Source organism: Anopheles nili, chromosome 3, assembly GCF_943737925.1.
Source record: "Anopheles nili chromosome 3, idAnoNiliSN_F5_01, whole genome shotgun sequence".
Classification (NCBI taxonomy): Eukaryota; Metazoa; Arthropoda; class Insecta; order Diptera; family Culicidae; genus Anopheles; species Anopheles nili.
Window position 1 is genome coordinate 37,280,001 of NC_071292.1, and position 15,587 is coordinate 37,295,587.

Sequence of the window (15,587 nt, forward strand, 5' to 3'; positions counted from 1 at the left end):
GCCGGTAAGTAGTGGTTGTACTTGTAGCACGTTGATATTTTGTATTCTATTTCCTTAAATTACGGAACAAATCGTGGATTTTCAAAATACTTTTATGATGATTTTTTTATTTTGATTTTAAAAACCGTGATGTATCATTTATAATTTGCAATTTCAATTTTCCGAATTTAAAAACACTTCCAAAAGAAGCAAATATAAAAAAGTGAAATCGACTACATGAGTTAAAGAGAGCTGTTCCTTCAGAAAACAGGAACATCGTGCTGGGCAACACGATTAAAATACAAAATTATACCTGGTTTTATGCCCAACTTGAAAAGCACCAGCTGCTTCCTTTCGAAAATGGAGACCAGACCATGCGGATGTGTGACGGCTGTTTCCTAGATGCGTTTTTTCAGTCGTATGTGAGGCACCTTCAATCGTTTTTGCTTCATTTCTCAAATCTCGATTTTGAGGTATTTTCATGATGTTGAAGCAACTACGGTTACCGGTAGTTGTAAGATTTTATGGACAGTGTTTTGTTTCCCGCCATGTTGGGAATGCATTAAGATTTTATTGTTGGTGGTAACGCTAGTGTAATGAGCTATGCAATACTGTCAAAAAAAAAAACAAACAATTATACTAATTCCATAAAATTACTGCAGCAATAGTTTTGTATTATTTTTGATTTCATCGTGGATACTAATGCCATATTTACGAATATGAGCTGAAAGCTATAATAAAATATATTTGTTAATAATTGATTGAAAATATTTCTGTTCCGTTGTATTTTACAATCTACGGTTGCAATAGAAGTGTATTTCAGTCCACAGTGATTGCAAATAATTGTGCAATTGTTACGGCAAACAATTGTGTATAACACTGCCGTGAGTGTATCTGCAATTGCACATTTTTTGCTCAGTAACATTCGTGTGTATAACAGTCGCATACTGAAGCGGTTTTTTAATTGATGGTGTTTTCTTTCTTTTATCATTGATGATCAGGGCAGCTTATAATTGTAAGATGAGGTTACATTTTTAGAATCCGCAGACTTTCGGGCTGATATATTCCTCACTTCATAGATTCATTCAATACGTTCCTAATTAAACTGTATTTGACCTAGACATGACAGTTTCTTCATCCCTGGGAAATATATTTGAAAGTCAATCTGGTCTCCAGTTTTTTTTTCATGCATGATGTTGGTGGTTTCTTTGATATCTTCACCGCAGTAAGCTGGTATGTTTTTTAGATAAACCTATTTTGCAGCAGCCTAGCGGACTGAACTGCAACCTAACCTCAGCTAAATAAATGGGATAGAAATAACTGAGCAGTTGTTTCTACGCGTGAGAGCCGAATGCAAAAATACCTGTACCAATCTGGCAAATGAGAGTTGTGTGTAGTATATCAGAGTGCATTAACAATGCTAGGGTGCTGGGGCGGGTGCAACCCATTGTGCGAGTGGTAGTGGGAGATAACTGGCGTACACAACTGACAGTCCAACCAGCCGGCCCGGTATGTCTCACCGCAGCGAAGTTTTCAGTAAGGCCAGGACACATGCGGTGCGTGAGGAGAAGATCGGTTTTTAAAATGCGCCATGTGGTAACAATAATGCTGAAAAATGAACGAATCAGGGAAAAAACGGACTAGGCGTAAAAAGGCAGAAAACCCCGAAAAAACGAAAAGCACAATCGTGCCACCGGAGCGCATGAAAAGAAAAAGATGGCAGCAGGCAGCGGCTGGCATGTCTGTGTCTGTCGCTCTCCCGGTGCTGTGTTAAGGACGAGAGGAGAGGAACGTGTACTTTTCCCTTTGTTGGTAACATCTGCTATTCAGGTTTTCGGAGCGTCCGTGTGGAGTGCGATGTGGTGCTTACCGCTGATGAATGTTTGAGGAGTACGAAAACGTGTTGGGTTTCAAGCAAAAGAGGGAGGGATATCTTCTGTTACACCCAAGGCACCAAAACCAAGGTGGCGTGTCCCATTCACCGTCGCAATCTGCCGCCTGCTCCATGAAAACGGATGCACATATACACTGGTTGGAGTTACTGTCGAACCGTTGTTCTGCGTTTTATCTTCCTATGCTTGACGACGATGATGAATCACACGTCGCACGAGAGATTGTTGATGGTTTTTAATTTTACTTCTACAATTTAGCTAGTAATTATGGTAATAGAATTTTTTTAATAATTTGACTTAATTTGATAATCGAACGAAGAAGATGTCTATAGTAAAATAACACGCGTTGGGTTGACTTCGGTTGGTTAAAATCGTTCTATTTCGTAAAACAGAGTTTAAACTAAAAGCAATCGTTGCAGTACGAAAACCCGTAATTGTGACATTGGGATGTGAGAACGAATTCAGGTTGAAACGAATGAGGAAAAGGATGTTTATAAAGGCTCGTCTAAATTGAACTTGCGAGACCCTTGCACATTCGCTCTGTTCTTCTGTCTGCAAAATCGCTCCATCTCATTCAGCTGTGTGTGGATCCCCCCTTATCGTAACGATGGCAACACGCCTGTTGCAGCTGCTTTTGCAGTTCTGCATGACGTTCCGTCGGTGCCTGCTATTCTCTAACCCTTGTGTTATACTATATTCTTAAAACATCAGTACATTATTCGCATCTGACATCATTTCTCTTAACATTGTATAATGTATATATGGAATATATATATATATATATATATATATATATATATATATATATATATATATATATATATATATATATATATATATATATATATATATATATATAAATATATATATATATATATATATATATATATATATATATATATATATATATATATATATATATATATTTTTTTTTTTTTTTTTTGCTTTCATAATCGACCTTGTCGTTTTGAATTCACATGTAAATAAATTGTCATAATTTTGCAACTTTATTGATTTCTTGGTGGTATTTTTACCTTCCAGTGCAATGGGATGACATTTTGTCAAACAGGAAGATTTATTTGTAATGTAATTTGTATTTTTAAGTGTATGGAAGCATATAAATAAGAACTACAGACATGCAGGTATAGAGAATAATGCTGAATGCTCTCTACACTGCTGTTGTTACTACTCTATGCTGTTGCTAATAGAGGTGTAAGGTACATGCATACGAATTCATAGCTCAACTTAAACGAACGTAGAGATTAAAGCATTGGAATTATATTCCTAATAAACTGTCGCATTCGTTAACAGGCTTGCTACGATCTGTCGCACTCCAGGTTGTGAGGTGCAAGTTAGGGAAGAATATCAGAAAGTAAAGCTAACAATTCAAGTTCAGTCCATACCATCCAAGGTTAAAACCAGCAAAGTAAAGTAGTGTTATAACCAAGGCAGTCTTGAAACGTTAATCAAAGAAACCTTCCATCCAAGTAAGCTGCCACCGGCACGCAGCCAGACATGCAAAGGCAACCAACCAGCATAATCTAATTGAGCGCAAACCAACCGACGCCAACCGGCGCTCTCTCCTCATAGCTATTGGATGGAAGCAGATGGAAAAAGTATATTTTTATACACTCGTATATGCTCACGTGTATATGTTTTTATGTGTATATTTACAAAAGATGCATCAAGTTTTTTTTCGTTTTTGATATTATTTTTCTTTTACTTCCGTCCCTTGCGTACCCATTCATCCATGCCCTCCTGACGTTCTGCTCAACATAGTATCGTCTTCCGTTCCCCGTCACCTTGGATGTCTCCGTCGCGTTTGCTTCCTCTGCTATCTGCATACCGTCTCACCTGTTAGCGGTGGCTTGCTTCTTCTGCTGGTTGGGTGTTTTAGTGATTGTTTATAATGGAAACGTTTTTTATGCTACGCTGTACATTATAGCTATCCGAGTTTGGCAAACCAGCTGTCACGCGGCAATACGAGCGCGCGCGCACGCTCTCATATGCTATCGCAGAACCCTTCATCGCACGAAGGAAGAAAGAGACGTGATCTGAGAGATTTTAGAAAGAGAGAGATTTTTCGAAAAGGACACCTGGGACAAATAAAACGTATAGCAAATATGAGTGCGCCATGTGGAAAGGAATGAAAGATGTTATATTACGCAATGAATTGCTTCCAATGTGCCAGAAATATGATAGTCGTGTTTATAAGTTTGCATAAAAACGCAAGTGATAAGTATTGTGTTGATGGAAGTTTTATTCAGTACAACTATAGGCAATTATACAAAAACAAGATTACTAAAGCATTTTAAGGCCTTGATTGTGAATAAATTAATGAAAGATTACAATTTCGTAATATTATATATTAAGTGACATTGTCATTATCGTACGCCTAAGAAATATTCTATAAAAAATAATATGGTCTATGTTATGTATTTAATCACATGTGTCGTTAAGAGGACTTTAAACTACATTGTCTGTGTGTTTCAATGGCTGCGTTTGATAAGAATTTTGATCAGTACAAGTTAAGATTACTTTTCCAAAAAAAGGTGTAATATGCAACGAACGCCATGTATGGTGATATCTGTTCGTACTGTAAAGCCAACAACCACACGGTTTTTTACAGTGATAAACTGTGCTCAAACACTCCAACTTCGATTATGATTATTTTGCAAAATTCTTTGAGGTTTAAACGTTTCGTTGTGGATAATCTTTGACTACACTAGTACTTACAATATGATTAGAGAAGGGAACATTTTGGAAGATTTAAATTTGACCTCGATTCACTTCAGGTCATCAGAACGAAGAACCGGCATGCCGTGTTACCTGTTGGAAGTGGGTCGCAAACAGCAAGTTTTCTCTTCGCGAGCGAATGGAACCTTTACGAAATGGCGCGTGGAATTTGTCATACTCGCTGCCAAAGGCTTCGTCGACATACTAGCATTCTATAGGGTCTTTAATAGAGTTTCCATGTGCTGTTTTGACTCGTTCGCAAAATATGTAGGCAACAAGGTTTCCAACGACCTTCAACGGAAGCCGCTGGCATGGGATCAGTTAGTATAGGTTTATTTTGTATATGTTACAAGTGGGGGTATGTTATTTGCTACGTTCGCCGTCTACAGTTGCAGTTTAAGTAGAAGAAGAAGGTTGAGGTCGACAGGTGTTGGTGGCTTAAAATTTATATTTTGTTAAAGCATTCTTGTCATTCCAGAGCCTTGTTTTTAGTGGGCAAGAATGTTTACACTAAAACCAAGTATAGTTCATACTAAGCAAAGTACGATTTTTTTGCTGATCGTTTTCCTATTCGCTTTTCTTTCTTTTTTCGCTCGGTTACTCGGTTACCAGGGTTACTTTACGCTGATAATAGAAGCATGGCATGATACAAATGAAACAACTACACGATCTTCAGGTAAGTAGTAGCCATAAGTAACATGCGCCTGATTACATGATTTATAATGAATGTAACTTGGTCGGTTGAACGGTCAACGCAGTAGTAAACCCACTGTTAATTTGGATATTTTTCATTTGCTCGTCTTCGTGCGTTAACGAATGAAAGAAAGCGAGTTGCCGTCGTTGCGCTATTTGGACTTCAATGTGGAAAAAACATTACGGAAGTGGTCCTTTCTTGTGTGCTCTTTATACGCTTATAATTATGCATTTCTTTTTTCGGCAGGCACACTCATTTCTCGGCTCTCGATCCAGCGGATACTGGAAGTTTCCGCCGACTGGATGGAAGACAGTTACAACTCATCGCACACGATGATACGGTATGCGTTCCGGGTGACGTGCGATCCTAACTATTACGGTGAAGGCTGTGCCAATTTGTGCCGCAAGCGGGACGATCAATTTGGCCATTACACCTGCTCACCGATCGGTGAACGTGTTTGTTTGTCCGGCTGGCAGGGTGAATACTGTACCTTTGGTAAGTGGTTTAGTGAACGGATCTGCCCATCCGAAAAGCATCATTATAAAACCTCCATGTGGATAATATTAAAGCAATTTATTTATATATATATATATATATATATATATATATATATATATATATATATATATATATATATATATATATATATATATATATATATATATATATATATATATATATATATATATATATATATATATATATATTTATATATATATATATATATATATATATATATGTATATATATATATATATATATATATATATATATATATATATATATACATATATATATACATATATATATATGTGTATATATATATATATATATATATATATATATATATATATATATATATATATATATATATATATATATATATATCTGAGCCTACTACAGGATTGCGAAAAACATTTCATTTAAATTGATACTATATTAAGTGTAATGCTTTGGCTCTAAGATGCATACAGAATTAAAATATTTATATATCGAGTTTATTAGTAGCTATCACTTTTGTACAATAGCTCGCAACGAGGTTGTCAATTAATTAATCCCGAAGACTATGAATATTTCATGGTCTGTTAGAATTAATAGTCGTTTTATTCTTTTTATTATTTGCATTCTACCTCCACAGCTCGCTGCACTCCTGGATGCCTTCACGGAAACTGCAACAAACCCAACGAATGCATGTAAGTATGATTGCTTGCGCCATATCACGACCTGGTCTAGAAGCAGCGCAGACATGCCAGTTATTTCACGTTACCTTTACATTGGCCTTTTCCTTCTTTCCTACTCTTCGTTTTCTATAACGAAGTATAAGGTATACAAAATGATGTAGAAAGGTATCTTCTCTTCAATGTTTGGCTACGTGTGGCGTTGCGACGAATAATGTGTCCACACGATTTTTTCAAATATTTATTGTGTTCTCTCTTCTTCTCTTCTCGTTAATTTTGTTGCACGCTTTAGTTGTCAATCTGGCTGGAAAGGGCCACTGTGTGATGAATGCGAACCCTATCCAGGTTGTTTGCACGGCACATGCGAAAAGCCCTGGGAGTGTGTTTGCATGGAAGGCTGGGGCGGATTGTTTTGCAATCAGGATCTAAACTACTGCACCAACCACAAACCGTGCCAGAACGGGGGCACCTGCTTCAATACAGGCCAAGGTTCGTACACGTGCAAGTGTCGGCCGGGCTACCGAGGCAACGACTGCGAGTCGCATATGACGAGCTGCACTGATCAGCCTTGTCTCCATGGGGCCACCTGCCACAACACCACCGTAGAAGGCGATACATTTGGGGACGCTGATGAACGCAAGTATCGGTGCAACTGTGCAACCGGTTGGATGGGAATACATTGCGAACGTGAGGCGATTACATGTGCTGAAAAACCATGTCACCATGGTACTTGCATCGATGTTGCCAGCTCTTCTTCATCGTCGTCAACGACGTCTAACTTCCGGTGCGATTGCCCTTCTGGATATAGTGGGACCACGTGCGAGATAAAATCCGGCGAATGCTACGACAACTTCTGTGCCAATGGAGGCTCTTGCCACGTGGCAGGATCTTCGTCATCTTTAGCCTCTTCGCATTCATCGTCGATCTCGATTTCCTCTGTGGCGTCGTCGTCGTCTTCGACGTCGTCGCTAGCTGCGCTTTTTAGATCAACAAATGATAACAACGGTATCAACGGAATGTTGAGGTGTCTGTGTCCAGATGGATTTATTGGCGATCGATGCGAGGAAAACGTGGATGATTGCATCGACAATCTGTGTCTTAATGGTGGCACGTGCGTCGACGCGGACAACCATTTCAAGTGCCAGTGCGTACCAGGGTTCATCGGAACACACTGTGAGGAAAAGGTAGACTTATGCCTGACCAAACCCTGCGCAAACGGAGGCGTTTGTACAAATCTGAATAATGATTACCGGTGTCAGTGTCGTCCTGGATTCACTGGCAAGGATTGTAGTGCCGACGTGGATGAGTGTAGTTCGGCCCCATGTCGAAATGGTGGCACTTGTATTAATCGGTTAAACCACTTCCAGTGTGTTTGTGCTGGTGGGTTCCGTGGGCAAACATGCGATGAAGAATCATCTGCGGCCGTTCAACGAGCGGCAGTTACAAGCGGCGGCTCGCAGTTTCATCACCATCATCATCCTCAACAGCAGCAACGGCACAGTGGGAACGATGCCGGTGGATCTGGCGGTAGTCGTCGAAATTCGGATGGATTAAGCAGTGGTCAGATTGTGTTGATTGCGATGTTTTCCATTTCAACTCCACTGGGAGCATTCATAGCGACAGCGATCGTCATCTGCTTGAAACGCAAGCGTCAACGAGAGCAGGAAAAAGACGATGCTGAGGCACGGAAGCAAAACGAGCAAAATGCATCCCATAATCTGTCCGCTTCGTCGCACCATCATCATCGGATGGTGGATAACCATCTGCAACAGCAACAGCAACAACAGCACCTTCATCATCAGCAATCATCGTCGTCCTCTACGGTGCAAGGCTCTTCGCAACTTTCTTCATCTCATCAACAACAGCAACAACAGCAGCAGCAACAGCAACAGCAGCAATATCACAACGGATTCCACAACCACCTTCAGTCGTCCAGTCAAAAACGGAACAGTGGCAACACCCTTTCGAACTTTGACAGCTCGCATCATATGATCAAAAACACTTGGGACAAGAGCATCAACAACATGCCGTCCCTGCCATCTTCTGCAGGTACTGGTGGTGTCAGTGGCGGAAGTGGGACGAGTGGCGTGGGAACGTCCAGTACTATCGGATCATCTTCAATGCTGCTTGGAGGAACAAACTTAGACGATAGTGGCTGCTTGTTGGGTGCAGCAGCAGTTGCAACCAATGGAGGAAGTGGAGTTGGGGGGGTGGGACATGCTGGTGCTTTGCTGTATCTGAGCACCAGCGAGGATGGACCTTCGATGGCATCCTGCTCGACGTTGCAACGTGCCAAATCACAGAAACAGCTAAACACGGATCCATCGCTGTTGTTACAACAGCATCACAACCATCACAATGCGATACTATCACAATCGTCGGCAACGCACCATGCCGCAGCAATAGTTGCATCTCCGGGGGCCGGTGTGCTATCCTCTTCGGCAGCGGCAGCAACAACTTCGGGAACGTCTTGTAGTGGTAACAGTGGAAAGGATATGTTCGACAAGCGCATATCAGTGCTGTCCGAATCTGGTCGATTATGCCATCCCCGCTGGAATGCAGCGTCATCGGTAGGCGTTGTCAGTGGAAGTCATTCTATCGTTGGGCCATGCAGTCCACCTCACATATAATAATTCAATAACGAGTCTGATGTGTTTTAGACATAGTCACCTTTCGCTTCAATTACCCTTCGCAACCAAAAGCGATCGAGAAAGGATCAGAACACTTATCAGCGCAATGAGTACTTCCCTTGGTAGATAATAGGATGGGTATATTGACATATTGATGCATATGCATATGTATATGTAGATGTGATGCGGACAAATGTTCCCACAATCTTTTTCGTGACAAAGGAAACACGTTTATTTCTTAATGGATTTATCGAGAAATTAGATAGGTTTTTTTCATTCGTAGGCTAGGTTTTTTTTTATTTTGATTGCTTAGCTTTCTTCGCTATAGACGAAACCAGCTAAGTTAGACATTCGCATTACCATTGTATATTTTGGATAATCTGTCTTTACCTGGTCAGAAGACGCGAGCGCAAGAACGTTAACAAATGATCTCCTGAAGTTGGTTTAACGTGTTACAAAATTATGGCAGTCCCTCTGAATTCCTCAGGTATATATAACGCGCATTTTAGCTTGAGTTGTAACTCATCATATTGGTCGATATGGTTTTCGAAACTTTTGAATTGAACTCAACGACTAAATTGAATATGTATAAATTATGATGTAGGGATAATTATGATAGGGATGTTAAAGCCACACATATAAAATTCAAATTGATAGAGATGATAGCCGACAGGCATTTGAGAGAATTTATCCTTAGAATAGCCATCTGGAATTATTTTTCTTTTATTTCACTGTTTTTTTCTCACAAAGTCAGCACTATTATTTTTAATATTTTATGATCTGAATGCACAAATTTGAAGTATGGCTGTATTTGGATGAGTAATAATTAAACTCGAATGGTGTACAATTGTTTAGAAATATTTACATAGCTGAAATGGAATTTTCTTTGAAATGTACGCCGATTTGTTGACAGCTTAAAGATGCACTCTCTACTTTACTGTCCTCGCAATGGGAAAAATCTTGTGAGAATGATATAAACTGCATGTTTAATGATGTGTTGAGAATTTGATCGTTTTCATATTTTGAATCATTTGTGGGATTTGTGGCAACAATACCATTTTGTTCACATAGATACCCACTAAGCACTCACTCAATTTACTGAGTTGTGTTGTAACAAGCTTATTGTTATAATCGAGCATAGAAGTAGGGATCAATAACTACTTATTCTTAATAACGAAAGGCTTTCCAATGTTTGCGATTTTTTAGCTTAGTTAATTTGTTTTTTTTAATGGCCAGTAGAAACTTAACCATGCATATTTAAAACCATCAATCGCACAATGCTTGCGTCTCTGATTTTTGATATGAATCGAACTCAGTTAACTATTAGTTTGTTAGCGGTGGATTGTGCGTTGCGCAACGTTACTATAGTTTACATAAGCAATCACATTTGGATGGAAAGCACACAAATGAAAGTAGTGTGTATGGCATGAGATGTAAAGGTTTGCCAATTCAGGTTTTAGCTTACAAAATTTGCTGATAGTTTCTCGTGCTGTTGCCTCTTCTCAGCTTATTATTTTGCCATGTAAAATGTTGTATCTAAATGAAGAAAAACATCATACAATTTTGTACATAAAAGTATTTGATAACGTATTGTTTTATGTTGTGCAGAGTGTAAGTGTATGTGTATGTGCTTGAAATTGTGCTATTTTCCATGTCAATTGTTCCGAACATGTATTGCTGTCTCGTATCGACAAGGCTCAAACATATCAGAACAAAACAATGCTTGTTTTCCAGTGTAAAAATGCATTTGTTTGAACTTTGTTGGTTTGCATATAGGAGCTATACTTATTTGCTGTTCTAATCTAATTCAAGATGAAAACAACGTTTAACGAATAATGTTGATAAATGAATGATAAATGAAAATGTTTGCTCGATAAGAACCTGGTGATCGCCCGTTTAAGAGAACATCTGCCAGTTACTTCCGTCACCCTTGCTGGCGTTATCATTTGGCCAGCTTGATAAGCATTAGAATTCAAATAAAAACCCGTTGAATGAATGGGGAACCACATTTATCGATCCAAGAATATCAGTGACTATTAGATTGAAAAACATCTGGAGCATACGTCAAAAGACAGTTTTGATTTAGATTACATTCTCGTTGGATGTTCAAAAAGTATTCTCTAATGTTTACATGAGAACAATGGATTTTAATTTCAAAACTTGTAATAGTAAAAGAAGTGTTTTTGTTTTGCCTTAATCTTAACACAACGTGTTGGAACAACATTTAAAATTAAATTGTATGGAATAGATCCCTTATATTTGTCAGCTTTTAGATTTGATACCAAAGCAGGAAGAGTTTATTCCAATTCATGTTACAGGATTCTCATCTTATTTGACTCAATTTTCAATTGCCCGACTTTAAAATTTTTATAATCTAACTCTAGCTACGAATGTATCTTAATTGTTGGCCAATAATACGAAAACGATGTTTCGATATTATCGACTTCACCATAATCACTGATCAGTTTAAGACATGTTCAAAAATACAGAAAGTAAAGCAAACGGATCTTGGGAATTGAATTTGCTGTAGCAATTATGGCATCATAATCATCAGCATCGTTTGCTAATGTTTCAACAATGTGCTGGTTTCTACTCAAAGCTCTAAGTTTATGGCATTCGACCAAGTGTAAAAGCAACAGGTGGATAACAGAATACCCCCACATTGTACTTTTCGTGCCGATAATGTGATATTGGATAGTGGACAGGAAAAGTTGGATTAAATTTAGCTACGTTAGCTGGATAATAATCTTAAACATAAAATAATAAGCCGTTTGTCAGTAAAAGATGAAAGTGATTTCATCGTTTTTGATGATGTAAAAAAGTCATACGCAGCAAAAATCACTAGAACAATAACTAAGTCAATTATGAAACGAGTGACAGCATCATCAATCGACATGAGCACCTACAGGATATGGAATGGGATGAATAAAAAGAATGAAAATCAATGCCTAATCCAATCCATACAGAGTATGCCAACTAAAAAAACTAAATCTACATTTATTAAAGAGAACGAAATGACTGAACTAAACTTGTACATTTACTGTAGTGTTTATTAGTGTAGCAAACATAAGGATGATGAAAGTGTTATTAATTATTTTGTAAGTCGTATTCGCTGTACTGTTTACACTTATTGAAACGTAAATTATATACAATCGTAATATTTTTTCGATGTGAACTTTTTTACGCATATCCTATTTAACTGCGTATCAAAATTCGTAAGACTACATATCTTTTCTTATATATATGTATATATATATATATATATATATATATATATATATATATATATATATATATATATATATATATATATATATATATATATATATATATATATACATATATACATATACATATACACCATACTATAGGAAGGAGAGGAATTTGGTCGATCAAATTGTATATTAAAGTACAATTACAAAAATGTACTAAAATTATATGCATAACAGAAAATGTGAAAAGCACATCCTAGAATCGAAAAAGGCATTTTCGTGGAATGCTTTCTTTATTTATTTTGAATATTCACTTACCCAAACCCTTCATGTACAGTATTGAAAATAGGAAACAGATGATATCGGACTGTGTAAGCAAATGGTTTGTACATACAATGGATAGAACCAAAATAGTCAATAGAATTGAGCTGTTTATTCAATCCTCAATCGACATATAGCTAATGTCCTAAGCGGACAGTGTTAGTGTACAGTCATGATTATCTTATATTTTGAAAAGTAAGCTATTTTGCAAAAGAGCAAAGTAAATTGTAAAATGTAAGTATGAGTGGTTTATAAATCGTAATGAAAAGCTCGATGTCATGATCTTTATATTGATATTTTGAAGATCTTATTATGAATAAAAACTTACAAGCGACTCAAAGCAAAACATATAGAAAATTAATGTTCATTTTTCATTATTTCCAAAGTGGTTCACTGTAAGTTTATTTTTGTTTCTTAAATATTTACATGTATAATGCATGCCTCAACGGGCAATTTTCCGAAATCACCCAAGAAAGCAGTTTAATTGTTTAATAATAATAATAATAATAATCATAGAAAGAATTCTTTAACTTAATAAGCCAAGAAAGGATTATTTCAAAGTAGAATAATTAAGTCATGGTTAAATTTTCTAGTTTGGATGATAATTCTCTGTCAAACTACATAAACTTGCCTATTTAAGTTCTGTGTTGTATATGGTCAAGTGAGAAAAGAACGGGCTTTTCAGAAAACACTACTTTCTTAAGGATTTACACTTCACATACATCTATCTAAAGGATTTTTGGCCCCGTATGTGTGGAAGGACAATGGAGGAGCCGATACAATGACGAGCTCTACGAACTGTACGATAGCCTCACTGTCGTGCAGCGAATTAGACTCGCCAGGCTCCGGTGGGCTGGTCATGTCATTAGAATGGCACCGGACGACCCAGCCCGTAAAGTCCTTTTAGGCTGCCCACATCGACAGAGGAGGCGTGGTAGGCCCAAACTGAGATGGAGTGATGGCGTGGATGCGTCCGCCAAAAAGGCCGGGATCAACGATTGGCAGACGACGGCGCTCGACCGCGAGCGGTTCCGGTTTCTCCTGGAGCAGGCCAAGACCGCCAAGCGGTTGTAGCGCCTGATAAGTAAGTAAGTAAGTACATCTATCTAAAGTGGGGAAAAATGTAGGGAGGAACAATATAGGGAGGAATAGCCTTGCAAAATGAAGTAATTTTACTTATTGCTGATAAAGATGAATGGAGAAAACATGAAAGTGGCAGTTCTGTGTTTGATGTTTAACTAATTATCATTAGGAAAAATGTTAGATGTTTTACAAATTATCAGGAACATTCCCTTGTACAACTTCATTTTCTCTTTTGTCCCGTTCATAGTTGACCACGTCAAGTGCTCAAAAGGCCAGATCACCAAAAGATTTCCAGGTTGTTTCCACTCTGCTATCGCCTGTCCCACCCAATATCCTGCAGGTACTGCTCCACTTAATCCACCCATCGGGCTTGCTGCGTTCTCCTACATCTAGAGCCGAACGGATCGCTGCCGAATACCTCCGTAGTTTTGCAGAACTGAGTCAGCATCCTCATTATATGCATCAACCATTGTACCCTTTCGGCCTTTACAACATTAGCTGTTTTCACTGTTGATCACATTAGATAAAAATAGATAAAATCAGTCAATGAGCCGGATGATAGATATCGCTCCTCCAACCGATGAGGATCATAGCACTGTTTTAAATGAAGCGCTATAATAAACATACGGAGGTGGAGGCCATCAAGGAAGGATTAGCATAAGCAAGTCATCTCGCGTAAACAAAGGTCAGACAGAATCCTAAATCGCTTGCATCAAGAGCATTAAGTGAAAAGACCTTATTTTTGTACGCTAAGAGTGGCAGTTGCCAGAAAGTCGAACCTATTGGCAGCGTTGCCGGTGTTATTATATAAAACCGATTTGTGCGAAGAAATCATGCGCTCAGTAAGAATATGCGGTCCGCTCACTGTTCATTCTTCTCCGCTTAGACAGCAAAAGGTTGTCTGCTAGATCTCACGAGTTTGTTTCATCTCTATTAGCCACAATTTCCTAGAACAGTGCACCCTCAATTATTCCTCCATACGTCATTATCCGACTTCACGATTCGTCACGAAAAACTCGTCGCCGTTTACGTCAATCCAATCCGTAAGGATTTGCGTTTTAGTTGAATATACGCCTTGCACAACGCCGCAAGGTACGTCCTATTTTGTCGATGATATCCACAAGCCCAGGAGTAGACCAAGAGCCGGCGCATGTAATGAAACCCTCTATAACAGTTTTGAACAACAGCTAGTCACAGTCCCCGGAGAGATTCGAACAGTTCCAACAGCATGCTTGTTATTCTCACCTTATCGTGACCCTAAACAGCCGAGCCAAATCGCACTGCAGGCAAACCATACTGGGGCCATAGTTCACCTCGATCCATGGTATCATAGGCGGCCATGAATTCGAAGAAGTCTGTTTTGGAGGATCTGTCTGAGTGGAAAGATCGATCGGTCGGTGTTCTACATCCCTCCTATGTAACCACCTTGATAACTACCGACAAAATCAGTATAAAAGAGCGCAAGTCTGCATAACAGTATTCTGGAAAGGTAGTTGTAAGTGGCATTGAAAACTGTGATGGCATGATACGAGTATGAGCTGTCCAGCATCACAGCTGGAGCTCTCTTTGTATAATAAATTTATTAAGCCTGGCTTCTACTTTTCCGGTAGTTGTTCCTGGTTCCAAATGTTTGCAATCAAGAGGTGGTAATAATGGTCACGTTGAAGAATTTGCCACGTATCCTCATTTTGTACATCCGTTCGTTAATCGGTCACCATCCGATCACTGGTTTCCGCATCTCATCTGTAACTCCATTCCAAGTTCATGTCAGGTTCATCACTCCCCCCTCCCTCCCACACTGGTAGATGCCATCCAGTGTACCTCTTGAAGTCCAACTACCCCAAAACCACGTGTTTCCAAGAT

The 15,587-nt window shown here is 38.6% G+C and overlaps 1 protein-coding gene across 1 annotated transcript in view; it reads left to right on the forward strand.

Moving 5' to 3' along the window:
- Window positions 1–9,108, forward strand: part of LOC128727518 (neurogenic locus protein delta) — a 20,179-nt gene extending 11,071 nt beyond the window's left edge. Inside the window, exons 2-6 of the mRNA XM_053821437.1 lie at window positions 1–4; window positions 5,220–5,283; window positions 5,548–5,796; window positions 6,439–6,493; window positions 6,771–9,108. The exon at window positions 1–4 is cut by the window's left edge and continues 302 nt beyond it. Of these exons, the coding sequence (XP_053677412.1) occupies window positions 1–4; window positions 5,220–5,283; window positions 5,548–5,796; window positions 6,439–6,493; window positions 6,771–9,108 (2,710 nt within the window). The remainder of the gene's footprint in view (window positions 5–5,219; window positions 5,284–5,547; window positions 5,797–6,438; window positions 6,494–6,770) is intronic.
- Window positions 9,109–15,587: the final 6,479 nt, after the last annotated feature.